The sequence below is a fragment of the Montipora capricornis genome, chromosome 4 (genome assembly GCF_036669925.1).
Source record: "Montipora capricornis isolate CH-2021 chromosome 4, ASM3666992v2, whole genome shotgun sequence".
In the NCBI taxonomy this organism is placed as follows: Eukaryota; Metazoa; Cnidaria; class Anthozoa; order Scleractinia; family Acroporidae; genus Montipora; species Montipora capricornis.
Window position 1 is genome coordinate 42,170,403 of NC_090886.1, and position 17,500 is coordinate 42,187,902.

At 38.7% G+C, this 17,500-nt stretch overlaps 1 protein-coding gene and 1 long non-coding RNA gene across 2 annotated transcripts in view; one reads left to right on the forward strand and one right to left on the reverse strand.

The window, feature by feature from the left end:
• Nucleotides 1-2,747, forward strand: part of LOC138045017 (uncharacterized) — a 5,399-nt gene extending 2,652 nt beyond the window's left edge. Inside the window, exons 3-4 of the long non-coding RNA XR_011131527.1 lie at nucleotides 1,462-1,578; nucleotides 2,680-2,747. This is a non-coding gene — a long non-coding RNA (uncharacterized lncRNA). The remainder of the gene's footprint in view (nucleotides 1-1,461; nucleotides 1,579-2,679) is intronic.
• Nucleotides 1-14,874, reverse strand: part of LOC138047000 (tetratricopeptide repeat protein 28-like) — a 49,217-nt gene extending 34,343 nt beyond the window's left edge. Inside the window, exons 1-3 of the mRNA XM_068893657.1 lie at nucleotides 14,745-14,874; nucleotides 12,799-12,870; nucleotides 8,888-11,580 (exon numbers count right to left, since the gene is read on the reverse strand). Of these exons, the coding sequence (XP_068749758.1) occupies nucleotides 8,888-11,570 (2,683 nt within the window). The 5' untranslated portion in view covers nucleotides 11,571-11,580; nucleotides 12,799-12,870; nucleotides 14,745-14,874. The remainder of the gene's footprint in view (nucleotides 1-8,887; nucleotides 11,581-12,798; nucleotides 12,871-14,744) is intronic.
• Nucleotides 14,875-17,500: the final 2,626 nt, after the last annotated feature.

The following is a 17,500-nucleotide window of genomic DNA, read 5'->3' on the forward strand; positions in this document are numbered from 1 at the left end:
CTGAATCAAATTCTCAACTTGTCATGATGTTCTTTTGGCTATTCAGAGCTAACCTCATCGGTGTTTATTTCTATAATTTGGACGGAAGCAAACAATTGGCATTTTGCTTGGAACAACTATAACAATATATAATTGCAACTAAAAGGTTTCCTTTCTAGTGTACCGAATATGAGGTGCTATGACATGGTTATTATTACTGCTAAATTCACTTTAAAATTTATTTTTGAACGACTGAAATACATTTCTAAATGATCCCCTCGGTCTTAATAAATTTTCCTCTATGGGCCACTTGGATGACAATTTTAACAACTTCATTTTGAAAAAAAAAAGCGACAATCCTAACATTTTCTGTTAGATGCGGGCCCCCGCGGAAACATCGTGTGACTATTTTGTTGGAAGAGAAACCATTTGGAAATTTAATGGTATCTTTTTTGCTACACTTTTTGAAAGATAAACGCATGAATTGAAATCAAGATGGTAGTCCATGGGCTGGTAAGCTCCACAAACGAATTTCCACTCGAACACTGTCACAGCAACCGAGACTCGCGTTGTCCTTGAAATTTTTAAAGAAATTTCCCTCGTAGCACTGTTGGCTCAAAAGAGAATCTCGCTGGCATAGAAATGCACTATGCAGTCAAACATTCGTACGTTTTACTGGCCTGAAAAAGAGTCCTTTTATTGTCGACGGAGATCTAACAAACACCGAATGGCAGCCATGTTTAAATTGAGGTATTGAAGTCACATGACAAGGCCTCGACCAATCAGACATTTTTCGCCAGTGAAAACACTGGCTATTTGAACCTTACGGCGCCTGCTCACTCCTCGTGTTCACATGAATGCACCAATTAGAGACGTTTTTGATTGTTCTTCACGATAACCAATGAGAAGACACTTCGTATACAATCAGATTATCGTTCTATTACTGAAGAGCGTGCCATTTCACAACGTTTCCCAGAGATTTAACCACTGGTCTACAGTATCGAGGTCTGAGTACAAACAAAGGAAAATAATTTGAACAGTAAGTTTTCAGTTGTTGTGACGATCTCCATAGTGGCAATTCTTACAAAAAATAAACTTCATCCCATCTTGTCCCGTTAGCCTAGTGGATATTGAAACTAACAAGACGAAATTCTGTGACTCTACGCTCGATTCCTGCCTCGAGTCCAATCGAATCTTAAAGCGAATGCTAAGTCATTTAAGATGAAGCCATAGGAGTAGTCAGTTTGAGATAAAGAAACAAGTGCTATCCCATTTTAAAAGGCGTTTTAACACAGCGCGAATCTCCAAAAATGAGCATGAACAAGCGCAAAGCGTGAGGCAAGATGGAGGGTAAACAATGATTTTGCATCATTCTCGTATGCGGCAATTCGCAATTTTTAATTCTTATCATGCCATGACATAACATTCGTATGTGATTTATATTTAGTTTTGTTCATTCTTCTTCTTTTTTTTTCCTTTGAGATGTCGATGAGTGCATTTTGGGATGCCACATGTGTGATCACATTTGCCACAACACTGAAGGCAGAAGGCGCTGTCAATCGGGATACAGGCTAATGGCGGATCTCACAGCTTGCACGGGTAATTTAATTGGAACGTTGAAAATGCTACTATGACCAAAACAAATCAATTTTGTTTTTCTTTGGATTTCGAAACTATCATGTTAACAGTTTATTTTAAATGGAATTTTCCCATTTAGTGTCCCCGATTACTAACTCTAAAATCTTGAGAGACCTGAATCACGGAGAAAATGACGTCAAAGACTCAATGAATGCAATGCGTGAGTACGGGGACACTGAAAAACGCAGACTGCACACTGTGCAGATCGTCTGTAAAATGAAAATTCGGTTAGCCTGAATTAGGCCTAAATAACATTCGGTTAGCCTAATTACGCCTAAAGCCTGTTTACAATAACAATGAGTGTAACACCATATTTAACCCCTGGTCTGCACAGTCTGCAGTCTGCGTTTTGGCGTTTTTCCATTTAATGTCCGCGATTACTAACTCTAAAATCTTGAGACAGCTGGATCAAGGAGAAAATGACGTCAAAGACTCACTAGTTTAAGAAAGCAATGCGTGTGTACGCGGCCTGAATTAATGTTCTGCACGGGAGTTTCGGGCTTTCAGACTTTTAAACTCGTGTTTTTCATATACAATAAGCTTCATTTACGCGATGAAATTTTAAGCTTGTGAGAAAATGACGTCTCGTTCTCTAGATCCAACTCTCTTTGCTCCGATCGGTCAGTTTTCAACGCGAGTAACGGCGGACTGTGAAATCCAGATCTTACACTCAAAGTAAACAGCCTTTGGATGAAATCCATTGCCAGTCAGGTGTTAAGGAAACACACTTTCAAAGAATCAGAAAAAAAAGGAAATGACTTTTTGATCATAGTAGCACTCAAGTGAATGGATTTTTTGAGAGGAGATACATAAGGCGAAGGTTACCTGATTGATTAACAAAATGGCTGGCTGACAGGCTCACTGACTAAATGACTGACTGATTGACACTGAGTGGGGAGGTTTTTCTTTTTTTGTTTAATTGACTTAATGGCTGACTGGCTTGCTGATTTCCTGACCGGATAAATGAGCGTCTGGTTAGACGACAGGCTTAACCGCTGACTGACTGATTGACTGGCTTTTTCACCCACTAAATCAATTATTGCTCTTCTCTTTTTGACGCAGATATTGACAAGTGCACAAAGCCTCGTCGTGGCAGTTCGCAACTTTGTAATAACACCGAAGGAAGTTACAACTGTTTCTGCTTAAAAGGTATCCTCTTGGAAAAAGACAAAACTTGCGTTGGTACGTTTTGGTGAAGTAAACAACATACGTTTTGCTTGAAGCATGAGAAGTAAAAAAATAATGATCTTTTTCTTGGAATTTGCTGCCATCATAAAAAGTATTCAGTCAATAATATGTCAGACAAAGTGCACATTAATGCTTGAAATGTGAAGTAGGGGTACACGTTTGTAAATTCTCCAATTCCGGGGGCCACTTAAAAGCTTAGTTGTAAAACAAACTTACCCTTGCATTCTACAACAAGTACTTTTGAAAGGGTTATCCCCCTCCCCACCCCCACCCGCAAACAAGAAAAAAGCAAAGAAAAAAATGAACTTAGGGTCATATTGGCATCCCAAACAATTTCTTTATTATTGTAGCATACTTCATTTTGACTAATTAACTTTCCCAGACTTTGTTTGTGGCTCAACTTAATACCGGCTGTTTGCTTTTATGTTTACACCAGGACGAAAAGAAATCATCATGGACGGAGTAGTTATTGAGAAACACATGCAAACCTTTTAAAACCAGAGCTATGTCGTCTTTTTTGGATAGTATCGACACAGAAGCTGAAACCGAAGGAAACACCCTTAAAAGGGAACCGTTTTAAAATCGGTGCCCATACCTACAAACTGTAGATATATACAGTTATTAATCTAGTCCCCGACTTTAACAGTGTTTCCTTTCCAGGGTGCTTAATGCCTTGTGCTTTAATATCGCTTTTTTGTAACATTTTTCAAAAAATAAACATAGTAGAAAGGTGAGGCTAATGAAACCAACACATGATTCACTGTTACTCAAGGTTCGTGCTTACGCACTCATCAGACAGTATTTAATAAAGAAAATTCCTATCACTCATATACAAGCGTGTGAGAAAAGTTATTGTTATTTGCATAATAACAAGGGGCGTCATTGAGCTATTTAAGGGCGTGGTTGGTGAGTGAAAGTCTATTTATAAAGATGACAGTCAATTGTACCTTAAGTAGAAATTGATTTCGTGGCGGCACTTCGAGATAATATCAGATCTTATGCTTAGCAGTTCGTCGGGCTTGGAGTTAATTATCATAAAATAGTTTTTCTGTCGTGCAAAGGTCGCATCTCTTCGTGATGTTGCTGTACGGTCTTGCTTTGCAGATGATAGTCCATTTAATATTAAAGTCTTTGTTGCTGTCGCGTAGATGCCAGATGTATTTAGATAGTTCTGTGCTGTTCATGTAGCTCCTGTGGTGGAATGAATGTTTGTGTTGCGTGAATCTTTGCTTGAATGTTCCTTCTGTCAATCCGATGTAGTTCTTCGTAGTATCGCCTGTTGTGACTCGGGCGTTGTAGATTACAGCTGATGTTAAGCAGTTATTGTCAATGGGGCATTGGTCTTTATCGCGGCAGTTGCATTGGTCTTGGGCGTTAGGTTTGGTGTCGATGCTGGTTACTTTCTTGTTGTGCTTGTTAATTATAGATTGCATATTGTCCATACAACTGTAGCTGACCTTGACGTTGTTTTTGTCAAAAAGGCTGTGATATTTATGATGTCTTGGGAAATGTCTAGAGATTAGTTGGAGAAATGTTCTGCCGATGTTAGTTTTAACGCTTTTTTTTACGCGTTTTTTTACGCGTTTTTTACGCGTTTTTACGCTGGACAATACGCAATCTATAATTAACAAGCACAACAAGAAATCAACAGGCGATACTACGAAGAACTACGTACCCCTACTTCACATTTCAAGCATTAATGTGCACTTTGTCTTATCTTATCTTATCTCGAAGTGCCGCCACGAAAACAAGTTCTACTTATGGAACAATTGACTGTCATCTTTATAAATAGACTTTCACTCACAACCTACGCCCTTAAAAAGCTCACTCACGCCCATTGTAATTATGCAAATAACAATAACTTTTCTCACACGCTTGTATATAAGTGATAGGAATTTTCTTTATTAAATACTGTCTGATGAGTGCGTAAGCACGAAACTCGGAGTAACAGTAAACAGCACTATTTTAACAGTGTTGGCAGCCTTATTATTATTATTATCAAAAAATAAACATTAATCTACAGATCTGTACCTTCACAAACTTATTTTGTATGTGCGTTTGGAAGACATATTTTATAACTGAGCATATTTATAATTTCTAATATAGTTGTATGATAAGCAAATGGAGAATGAGTTGTCTTATCCAACGTTAAACGGTTTTCTTACTTACTTGACCCATAAAGGCGCTGTTACACTGGGCAATTTTTCGAGCAACTTGTCTCTCAATTTTGTTTCGACAAGAGTTCTCACACTGCTAAGCTATTCGATTTACGGTTGTTACACTGGGCAACGTTTCTCACAATTTGTCTCGCTTTTGATGATCTCATGACGTTAAAGGAACATTTCACTGGCTGATGACGCAATCCGTTGTGACAAAAGTTGCAGGACAGATTTCACAGCACGCATTGCTTGAAAACTTCTTGCTAATTTGAGTAAACCAATGCGCAAAGTAGCAATGGATTCTACTTTCCGCGAAGGGTTCCGAAATTTGTCTCACCTTGTTTTTGGCAGTTGTAAAGTGTACAACTTGCAACTTATCTTGCTATAGCGTTTCAAGAGATGTTGCATGAAAAATCGCAAAATTCAACAGAGCCTTATATTAAATTAGGGTCTCAGCTTTAAACGTAAGTTAAACATTAGGCTGCATTACATGACCCGTATACCCAGATACCATCAGTTTGACCCTTGCAACGGAAATGTCCTAAGTTAAAGGACATAGTATAAGCTGCCTGTAGCCTTTCGTTCCTTTGACACTCAAACCAACACTTTCAGCCAACTGTACTATTTGAAAGGATTGAATCTACCCCAACTGTTTCACATAACAGCAAATGTTATGGTACAATATGAAACACAAATCATTTCTTAAAAAGGTGCACTTATTAATGTGACGTAATAGTTTACCATAGCAACGAAAAAGCCTTCTAAAGAAATGACCTATATTTTGTCTTCAAAAGCTTATATCTCAGAAACGAACTCGGTGACCCCCATTATTTATTGATCAAAAGTGGTTAAAAGGCTAAGATAAAACTCTTTGCAAAGGTATAAAAAATTCTCTGGAGAAGATTCGGAGCCACCTTAAAATTTTCCAGTTGTAAAGGTGGCTATGAATCTGCTCCAGATAATTTTTTGTAACTCTGCAGCGGATTTGTTAGTTCCCCACCTATTATTCCAGGAATTGAACTACTTTCGAGTGCAAACACATTCTTTCACTTTGCTTAAAAACACCACCGATAACTCGAGGAATTAAGCCCTATAAAGAACTTGGAAATTTATTAAGAAAGGAAAAACGTCTTCTTTATTGCCGATGATTTCATTCATTTGTTATGCAGAAAAACAAGTAAAAAATTTCACCCGTCGTTTCCCTTCTATTTTGTGATCTTTGAATGTTGCAAATGTCACGTCTATTTTCCTTATCACGGTAAAAGCCGGTAAAATGTTAAGGGTCATCAGCAGAAGTGTCTCTTTTCTTTTCTTTTGAAATTGGCTTACACTCATACAACAAAAAAAGTTTCAAAGAACTAAATAAAACGTGAGTTTTAGCAACTCAACTATAGCACTATGATTTTGATCGCCATTGGAGCAACACTGAGTGTTGAAGTTATATGAAAAACTAAATATCAAAATAACGGGTAAAACTAGCATTTTACCGTACATCTAAGCTTTCTGTCATAATTTCACTCACAATAATCTCAGTCTGTTGGTTTAGTTAAAGCAGTAAACTCCTACTAAACCTTTGGAGCTTGTTCTACTGGCATAACCATGATTGTTAACCCGTTCTACTTTTTTTTTTTACAAGTTCGGCAATCACTGAAGCGTCAGGCCCTGCCAGGTAGTCTTTTAGCATCTTCGACATCGATTCTGGAAAAATAAAAACAAAAAAGAAAAACAGCTCTAAATATAGCTGCTTCTTTCGAGCATACACAATGCGCCGATGCGAATGGCTACGTGCGGGACGATGCTGTCTTCGAATTCCTTACAAAAGATGACGTTTATAGATCTATGGGAGAACGAAAACACCAAAAGAGACATCGCGAGGTGATAAAATGAGCAATCTTAGCAAGTAAACAAAAAGAAAGAAAAGGCTGAACGAAAACAGTTTGTCCACCAATATGAAGTGTATCCTTTAAATATGCTACTGTGCATGTGTGATAGGCATGTGGAAATTACATTTGTGACAAAAGAGTGTTAGAGGAAACTTTAAATTGTTTACACTACGAAGCTACAATCATAGAGAAAACTGTTGGAAAGGTTAACACTTTTGACGTCTTCAGTGCTTCTCTCTCCTACCACCTTATTCTATGTTGTGCAAAACTGAATGGTTTTAGTAGGAAATTGTTGAGTTACCTTCCAACATTGAATAGGGGGGAGGGGTCTATATAAGAGAAGGTGACACTATTTCTTTTGTGGTTTAACAGAAGCGGGTTGAAGTACATACAGCTCTGGTACGGTTCATTTACATAACCTTCCCAACTACCTTTTTTCTATTGTAGCAGCTCGTTATCATGCCATCTTAGGCCTATTTGATTCCTATCGTCAGTTTTCCAATTTGAAAGTATTCTTGTTTTCTGCGTTAAATTCGAACTTCACTTACCATTTTTTTGGAAATTCCAGCGTGACATCATCGCCAACCAGCACAAATGGCGCCCAGTGCTTTATAGCGCAATACTGCTTTGACTCTCGCAAAGATTTCATTGCTTGTTGAAGAGCTGCACTTGCGCTTTTTCCATCTACCAGGTGCTGGTAGAAACTCCTCATGAACAGCAACGTTACCTTGTCATCAATTGCCCAGAGTGACACCAAAACAGACCGAGCTCCAGCACACAGGAAAGCCCTTGCAATTCCCACCACTCCCTCAGACTTCACTTCTCCCCGGCCACTGTGACAACAGCTCAGCACAACTAGTCTTGCTCGAAGAGAAATTCTCTGAACATCCGACATTTTCAAAATGAAGTCTTCCTCTTTGGGGATTGGCGATTTCCGTTCGGTATTTGGGGCTAAAGCAATTTCTCCCGTTTTTTGGCACCCATGTGCTGCAATATGAACCAACGCAACTGATTTCATACTTTTTAGCACTTCAGCTTTCGTGGCACTTTTTCCAGTCAGCGGTGTTGTCTGCAGAAGTTGTCCAATCATCTCTACTTCTTGTTTTGCGCACGGAAGCTGTTTCAAAATGGGCTCTCCTTTCTTGTTAGTAACTTCCTTCAACCACGGATCACCTACAAGCAGTGCCCCTGTCTTACTGTGGAAGTCTTCAGGTGCACCAACGATCACATTAAAAGCGGTCAACGAGGGAACGGTGCGGATCCTGATAGATTCACTCAATGCAGAATATGGAGCCAAGCAAAATGGTCCATCGGGAACAACGATTAACTCATTTCCTTGGAGCAAGTCTGCAATTGGCCCGAGTAAGACATCATACAACGGTTGTAAAGAGTTAACGGAGGATGAAGATGGTAGAACTGTTTTCTCACTGATAGGTTTTTCGCCGCAAGACAGGTCACTGCGTAGTGAATCCAAAGAACGATTCTCGCATCTGACACCACCCCTTAGGCCGATCCCTTTGAAAATAGTTTCCATAAAAAAATCAGCACTTCCGTGAGCGATTTCGTTTTGCCGAAAGCTGATCTTGCTGTCTTTTCTTAGCACCCAAAACGTGATGTTGTTCTCGTCAAGTGCCACGAAAACAGCTTGTGAAGGTAAAAGCTCTAATGCAGCTGTAAGAGTTTGATTCGGAGCAATTGCAGAAAATGACTGAGAGTCAATGCCGTATTGATCTTTCAAAATATCCATCAAAGCCTGTGCTCGACCTTTCTCAGCAGCATACAAAGCTTCTTCAATCTCTCCATTCTTCAAAAGTGTCCTCCACAGAGCAGTGTATGACATGCGATAACAATCACGAAAACTTATTTTCCACTCATCTTCTGACTTGAGACTATACCTTGTTTCATCAAAATGTTTTATACTTAAACGATAACAACTAATTGCTTTACTCAAGGAACCCAACAATTCATGATTATGACCTTGCGCATAGCACGCGATTCCCTCTCCTAGACAGTCTCCAATTTCCTTGAAAATACTAACACTGTGTTCATGGTACTCCATGGCTTCCTTAAAATAACCTAGATTGCCATAGGCAGTTCCCAGATTTCCATAGGTTGATCCCTCCCCAGCCCTATCCCCTACTTCTTTAGCAATACTAAGACATTTTGCGTAGTACTCTATGGCTTGCTTAAAGTTACCTATACTGTGATATGCATTTCCCAGATTTCCATAGGCTTTTCCCTCTCCAGCCCTATCCCCTACTTCTTTTGCAATGCTAAGATCTTTTTCGTAGTACTCAATGGCTTTTTTAAAGTTCCCTAGACTAAGATAGGCATTTCCCAGATTTCCATAGGTTGTTCCCTCCCCAACCCTATGCCCCACTTCTTTTGCAATACTAAGATCTTTTTCGTAGTACACAATAGCTTGTTTAAAATTACCTAAATTAAGATAGGCAATTCCCAGATTTCCATAGGCTGATCCCTCCCCAGCCCTATGCCCCACTTCTTTTGCAATACTAACTTGTTTTTCGTAGTACTCAATGGCTTGTTTAAAATTACCTAGATTGCGATAGGCATTTCCCAGATCTCCATAGGCTGATCCCTCCCCAGCCCTATTCCCTACTTCTTTAGCAATACTAAGATGCTTTTCGAAGTACCTAATGGCTTCTTTAATATTTCCCAGACGAAGATACGCATTTCCCATATTTCCATATGTTGTTCCCTCACCAGCCCTATTACCTACTTCTTTTGCAATACTGAGATCTTTTTCGTAGTATTCAATGGCTTCTACAAAACTACCTAGATTGCAATAAGCAATTCCCAGATTTCCATAGGCTGATCCCTCCCCAGCCCTATTACCTACTTCTTTAGCAATACTAAGATGTTTTTCGTAGTACTCAATGGCTTGTTTCAAATTACCTAGATTGCGATAGGCATTTCCCAGATTTCCATAGGCTGATCCCTCCCCAGCCCTATCCCCTACTTCTCTAGCAATACTAAGATGTTTTTGGTGGTACTCAATGGCTTCTTTAAAATTACCTAGACTAAGATAGGCATTTCCCAGATTTCCATAGGTTGTTCCCTTCCCAGCCCTATCCCCTACTTCTTTAGCAATACTAAGATCTTTTTCGTAGCATTCAATGGCTTTTTTAATGTTACCTAGATTGCAATAGGCATTTCCCAGATTTCCATAGGCTGATCCCTCCCCAGCTCTATTACCTACTTCTTTTGCAATACGGAGATCTTTTTCGTAGTACTGAATGGCTTCTATAAAACTACCGAGATTGCAATAGGCATTTCCCAGATTTCCATAGGCTGATCCCTCCCCATCCCTATTCCCTACTTCTTTAGCAATACTAAGATGTTTTTCGTAGTACTCAATGGCTTGTTTAAAATTGCCTAGATTGCGATAGGCATTTCCCAGATTTCCATAGGCTGATCCCTCCCCAGCCCTATCCCCTACTTCTTTAGCAATACTAAGATGTATTTGGTGGTACTCAATGGCTTGTTTAAAGTTACCTAAACTAAGATAGGCATTTCCCAGATATCCATAGGCTGATCCCTCCCCAGCCCTATCCCCTACTTCTTTAGCAATACTAAGATGTATTTGGTGGTACTCAATGGCTTGTTTAAAGTTACCTAAACTAAGATAGGCATTTCCCAGATTTCCATAGGCTGATCCCTCCCCAGCCCTATCCCCTACTTCTTTAGCAATACTAAGATGTTTTTCGTAGTACTCAATGGCTTGTTTAAAATTGCCTAGATTGTGATAGGCATTTCCCAGATTTCCATAGGCTGATCCCTCCCCAGCCCTATCCCCTACTTCTTTAGCAATACTAAGATGTATTTGGTGGTACTCAATGGCTTGTTTAAAGTTACCTAAACTAAGATAGGCATTTCCCAGGTTTCCATAGGCTGATCCCTCCCCAGCCCTATCCCCTACTTCTTTAGCAATACTAAGATGTTTTTGGTGGTACTCAATGGCTTGTTTAAAGTTACTTAAACTAAGATAGGCCTTTCCCAGATATCCATAGGCTGATCCCTCTCCAGTCCTATCCCCTACTTCTTTAGCAATACTAAGATGTATTTGGTGGTACTCAATGGCTTGTTTAAAGTTACCTAAACTAAGATAGGCATTTCCCAGATTTCCATAGGCTGATCCCTCCCCAGCCCTATCCCCTACTTCTTTAGCAATACTAAGATGTTTTTGGTGGTACTCAATGGCTTGTTTAAAGTTACCTAAACTAAGATAGGCCTTTCCCAGATATCCATAGGCTGATCCCTCCCCAGTCCTATCCCCTACTTCTTTAGCAATACTAAGATGTTTTTGGTGGTACTCAATGGCTTGTTTAAAGTTACCTAAACTAAGATAGGCATTTCCCAGATTTCCATAGGCTGATCCCTCCCCAGCCCTATTACCTACTTCTTTAGCAACACTTAGATCTTTTTCGTAGTATTCCATGGCTTGTTTAAAATTACCCAGACTAAAATAGGCATTGCCCAGGTTGCCATAGACTGCTCCCTCCTCAGCCCTGCAGCCTATTTCTAAGAAAATATGTAATGCTTGTGCGTAATTTTTTATGGCCTGTTGATAATCAAGTAGGTTGAGGTAAGCACCGCCGAGATGAAAATGAGCCCTTCCTTCACGATACCTGTCTTCTGTACTTATCGCAATGGCAAGCTCTAGCATTCGCTGCTCTACAGCTTGTAACTTTCCATCTACCATTCTTCAATCACTAAAAGACAAATAAAACTTTTTCGATGAGATGATCCAATGTCAAATCAAGGATAAAGCTGGAAGGAAAGAAAAGTAAAAATGCTTGATGTTTGATCTCCTTTTTAAAGTAATAAAAGGTTATGGAATATCATGTATTCTTTGTTACCAAGTCATTCTCTCGTAACGGTGAAATCGACGGTACTGAAAATTGTCCATTGCTGTTCATTACGTATCTTACTACGTTTTCAAACCACTGTAGAATTTTTCCATGGGGATTTTTAACCCCGTAAATTTTCATCCTTGCCAATTTATCCTCGCTTATTCTCCCCATAAGAGTTTTAAGCCGAATCTGAGAACTTCTTTCGGCCCTTAGCCTTGGAAAATTTCAGCGGGGAGCGAAAGCTGTTTCTTTTAAAATTAAAAGTGGCGGAATAGAGCATTTTACAGTTGTGTTCTTAGCATAGTTACCAGGCCTATCAATGAAAGTGAGGTTAGAAGCAGGACTTAAGCTAATTTTCAAGTGCTACTATGACCAAAAAATCAATTCTCCTTTTTTTTTGGATTTCAAAACTATGTTAAGTAAACACTATAAGTGACCCAAGTTTTAAGCCTTGGTTTTTTTTTAGCTAGAATTTTCCTATTTAATGGTCCGGTATTACTAACTTTGAAATATTTGACAGAGCTGGATCGAGGAGAAAATAACATTAAAAACCCATTAGTTTAAGAATGCAATGCGTGTGCACGAGGCTTAATTAATATGCATAACGGGAGTTTTGGGCTTTCAGACTTTTAAACTGGTGTTTTGCATGTAAGTGAACTGGATTTTAAGACGGTAAGTAAATGACAACACTTTCCCTAGATCCAACCCCCTGAGGTCCCATCGGTCAGTTTGGAACGTGAGAAATGGCGGACTGTGAAATCCAAAATTTACACTCAAAGTAAATAGCCTTTGGATAAATATCCATGCTCAAAATTTTGCCAGTGAGGTGTTAAGCAAACACACTGAAAATTTGAAGAAAAAAGGAAATGATTTTTTGATCATAGTAGCACTTTAACTGTAGCGCCCCTGAAACTTTTGTTCAATTCAAACAGGCGTTGCGGTTGTTTTGTAAAGCCTGCAGGCCTAGGACATTGTTTATCCGTCCTGAATTTTAATCACAGCCGTTGGTGAACCGGTGTATTCAAGCACACAGCGCTAGTTTCAATGATCATTAGGACGAACTTGAAAATTACTGACCTTTTGTTTCTGAGTCACTCAGAAAGACACAGCATAGTAATTAGAGCGCGACCAAAGAACGAAATGTGCAGTCTGGTAAAAGAAAAGGGAAAACAAGAGAAACACGAATAACGAAATGGAAATACTATTTTTACCTGGAATGATCCGTGCCTCACAAATTACTTTCGTTGCCTCAATTTACTAGAAACATACACTTGGTTACCGTTCCTTTGTCACAGTGTGAAACTAATCTAAAAGATTTAGCATGAATTAAACTTTTTTAAAAAAACCATAACAAGCTGTAATGGTGTCAACAACAAAACGCACGCATTTTTATCTGTAAGATATAGTGACACGCCTTTTTTTTATAAGCTTAGCAAACAGAAGAGCTGTATAATTTATAATTTATGCATAGTGCCAATATGGCTGCTTTTCTAAGCTTCTCTATGAAATTTGTCTTCTTGGCTATTAATCTACTTTATCATTAAAACAGTCGATCGTAACACCAGTACCCAAGATTTCTCCCGCCACAAGAGATTGATAATGATCTCCGTCCAATCTCCCTTACTAATAGTATTGCAAAGATCCTGGAGGGATTTACGAACAGGAGGCTTCTACAACAGATAGGAGATAAGATTGATTCCAAACAATTTGCTAGGAAAGGACATTCAACAACTCATGCCCTTGTTTACCTCCTACAAGCAATCCACGAGGCTATTGACCGTGGAAATAATTGTGTTAGAATCTTCTTCTCGGATTTTTCTAAGGGTTTTGACTTGATTGACCATCAGATCCTTATGGACGAATTATCACTGCTTGGTGTGGACCCAGTGCTTTTCAGTTGGATAAGATCTTTTTTAACAAATAGAACTCAAGCCGTGCGCATCGGAAATGTCTTATCGGATTGGAAGCATACCCATGGAGGTATACCCCAAGGGACCAAGATGGGTGTCGCCCTTTTCTCTGTTATGATAAATAGACTCCTAAAGGATTGGAATGTGAGAGCAAAATACGTTGATGATACCACAGTTGTAGAAATCCTGCCTCGCAATTCAACAAGCCTTCTTGATTTGGCTGTTAGAGACACACATTTATTTTGTACTGCCCATAAGATGAAGCTAAACCCTCGGAAGTGTAATGAAATGCTGATAAATTTTATGGAGTACCCGAACTCTGTAATTCCACCTATTTGTATTGGAAATCACCAGCTCGAACGTGTCTCATCTTTTAAATTACTTGGTGTTAAAATCAGAGACGATCTTAAATGGAATGACCACATAGACTATATTTATTGTAAGGCCGCCAAACGTTTATATACCCTAAGAGTGCTTAAAAGAGCTGGTGTAGCGAATAGCAATATTTTAAATATTTATAAGTGCTCTGTCAGATCCATTTTGGAATATGCCGTGGCTGCTTGGCAAGACATCCCTGAATATTTGTCATCTAAATTAGAATCTATACAAAGGAGAGCCCTTAAGGTAATACTCCCGGGTGTTGGTTATAAGGAAGCCCTGACCATATCTGGCCTTCCAAGTCTAGAAGTCAGGCGAGAAACATTAAGTAGGAAGTTCATTGCGACGTGAAAACTCCGCCCTCAGGCTAATGTTTATAATGTTCCTTACAATCTTAGATCTGGGAGTGAAAAGTCCGTTCGCCAGGAGGCAAGAACCAAGAGAGCTAATGATTTTATAACTTTTAGATTTCTAGATTAATTATTATGTAGATTTTACATTAGTATACCTTAATTATTTTTAATAGTTTTGTAAATGATACCGCTTGATAATTCAGTTTATACATAGTTCTAACTGCAAAGAGTGGATTAAACGATATATAAATATATATATCTTTTCAGCCAACCTGATCTCAATTAACAATCTGACTATAAATGCATTGTTTCAAAGTAGCGATGTGCGGATAGAATTGATTGTTCCTGAACAATTCTATAATCTCTGGAGCATTTAACTTACCTTTTGCAAATAATTTAAAATACTGCGTTTAAACAATACAGAGATTACAGCAGGAAGAGAAGACAGCATTTTAGAAGAATCGTGTTTTCTTGGCGAAGGCGCGGAAAGTGATTTGTTCAGTTGCAGTTTTCAATATATAGCGGAAATCGTTCTATTATCAGCTCTGTGATATCACGTTGTTTTGACTCCTGCATTATCAAAAATAAACGGAAAATGAAATTTCGCCCGGTAAAGATGAAAGAAAAAAAGTCTACGGCTTTAAGAATACCCGACAATTTAGATATGAGCCTTACTGCCGGTAAACATGTACAAGGGAATCGAAATGTAGAAAACCAAGCACTCGAAAACGAAGAACATAGCACGAAGCACCCAAAAGGTCGGAATCGAACTAAGCGCCCTAAGTCGAAAACGAAGCCGAATCCCAACTCGAAAACGAAGCATCCCAAGTAGAAAACGAAGCAGCTTTGACCATAGACAAAAACCAAATTTGTTACTGTTGATCAGAATAAAAATTAACTTTTTACTAAATATCGTTTTTCTGCTGTTTCTTACTATATCCTTGAGTTGAGAAAGTTGGGTACGCAGCAAAAAACCACGATGGTCTTTAAATCCTTAAATGGTCTTAGACCCGATTATAGCGGAAATCGTTCTATTATCAGCTCTGTGATATCACGTTGTTTTGATTCCTGCATTATCAAAAATAAACGGAAAATGAAATTACGTCCGGCTAAGATAATAGGAAAAAAGCCTCCGGCTTTAAGAATACCCGACAAATTTTAGATATGAGCCTTATTGCCGGTAAACATGTACAGGGAAAGTATGGAAAACCAAGCACTCGAAAACGAGGAACATAGCACGAAGCACCCGAAAGGTCGAAATCGAACTAAGCACCCTAAGTCGAAAACGAAGCCGAATCCCAACTCGAAAACGAAGCACCCTATTTGCCAGTAGAAGATCGCTTTGACCACAGGCCAAAACCAAATTTGTTATTGCTGATCAGAATAAAAATCATCTTTTTAATAAAGATCGTTTCTCTGCTGTTTCTTACTGTATCCTTGAGTTGAGAAAGTTGGGTACGCAGCAAAAAACCACTATGCTCTCTAAATCCTTAAATGGTCTTAAACCCGATTATTTTCATAGATGTATTTATCAATCGACCTGACGTTACTAATTATTCACTGAGGGACTCCGTGAACAAACCTGCTGTTCCAATGCCATTTTTTTAGGAAAACAGTTTTAGCTATAGCGGTTCGGTGCTTTGGAACAGCTCACCTTCTGAACTGCGGCAGGTAAAAATCACTGAATAACGTTAATATAAATACACATACATACATGGAGAAAAAATATAAAAAGAACCTTAGGAACATGTGCGCAATCTTAAAATAGATTTTAAATAATTGTTATGGGGGTACAGGGATTCGCTCTCTTACCTCATATTCTCCTGGTCCTACCGACCCCTTCCATATGTAACTTTTTTGTTCTTGTTTTTGTTAAAGTTACACTTAGCACTGAAGACACACTCTGTATTTTGTTTGTAACCGGAATTCACTCTGGTCGCCACTTAAATACATAAATACTTGATTTACCCTCGGGTTGACTGGGGTTGATTAGACCTCTGGCAATTAGATATGCTAACTTGTCGAGAAATAAATAACAACAATAAAAAAAGGATGAATCATAAGGGATATTTACAAGATGAAGAAAGTATTACAAGATATGACTAACTAACTAGAATCTAATATGACGTACAGCTTCAGTTATATACCCCTACAGTAAAAACCCGCATACAAGAACATGTGGATTAAGAACACTCAGGCTGAAATTTGGTAAAAAAGGATTATATATATATATATATAATAAGAACACATTCAGCCTGAAAATTGAAAATTGTTCTTATGTATAAAAACTCTTCTCTTTTCAGTTTAATAGGAAGACTAGCGGATGCCAGTCGAAAGCTCGGTTGTGCAATTTATTTTCTAATGTTGTGTGTCTCAAGTTTAATTTTCTCTCAAAGTTATGTATTTCATCATAGTTAGTAAATCCCTTACATTTTTTTAGAAGTAAAAAATACTTTCAGGCTGATTTCACCTAAAATACCCGATATATAAGAACCCAATCAGCCTGAACCCCGAAAATGGGTGTTCTTGTATCATGGCGGGTTTTTACTGTATTTGTCGGTAATAGGGTGCGGGTCAATCTCGTACCCTGAGTCCACGGGTGAGCGCTCTATTTTCTCAGAAAACGTGGGGTTTCAGTCTTATTGCGCATGCTTGAGTTTAAAGGAAACCGCTGGAAATAAATCATTGACTCAAAATGGACGGTTGAAATTGTTCGAAAAACAAAAACTCTAGGGCCTGTTCACATAGACCCTTTGCATAAATGGCGCCCAAATTTGAATAACAATACTTGATACATCCTTAGCCTCACAATCATGAGAAAAATCCTTTGTCTTGAAACATAAACACGAGGCTAAGGATATATCAAGTATTGTTATTCAAATTTGGGCGCCATTTATGCAAAGGGTCTATGGAGGTGGGGGATCCCAGGTAGGTGAGGTACCCCGCCTACCCGTAGTAAAAAAAAAAGCGAGCCTTCATATGCAAGATAATTATTTATAGCCCCGGGGCGCTGGGGTGAGGTTTCCAAATGCTTTGGCGGGATGTTCAAACTAAAGATAAATCACCTAGGCCCACCTCTCATGTGAACACAATATAAAAAAAAAGAAATTGTATGGTGAGACTGGTTATTCCAGCAAG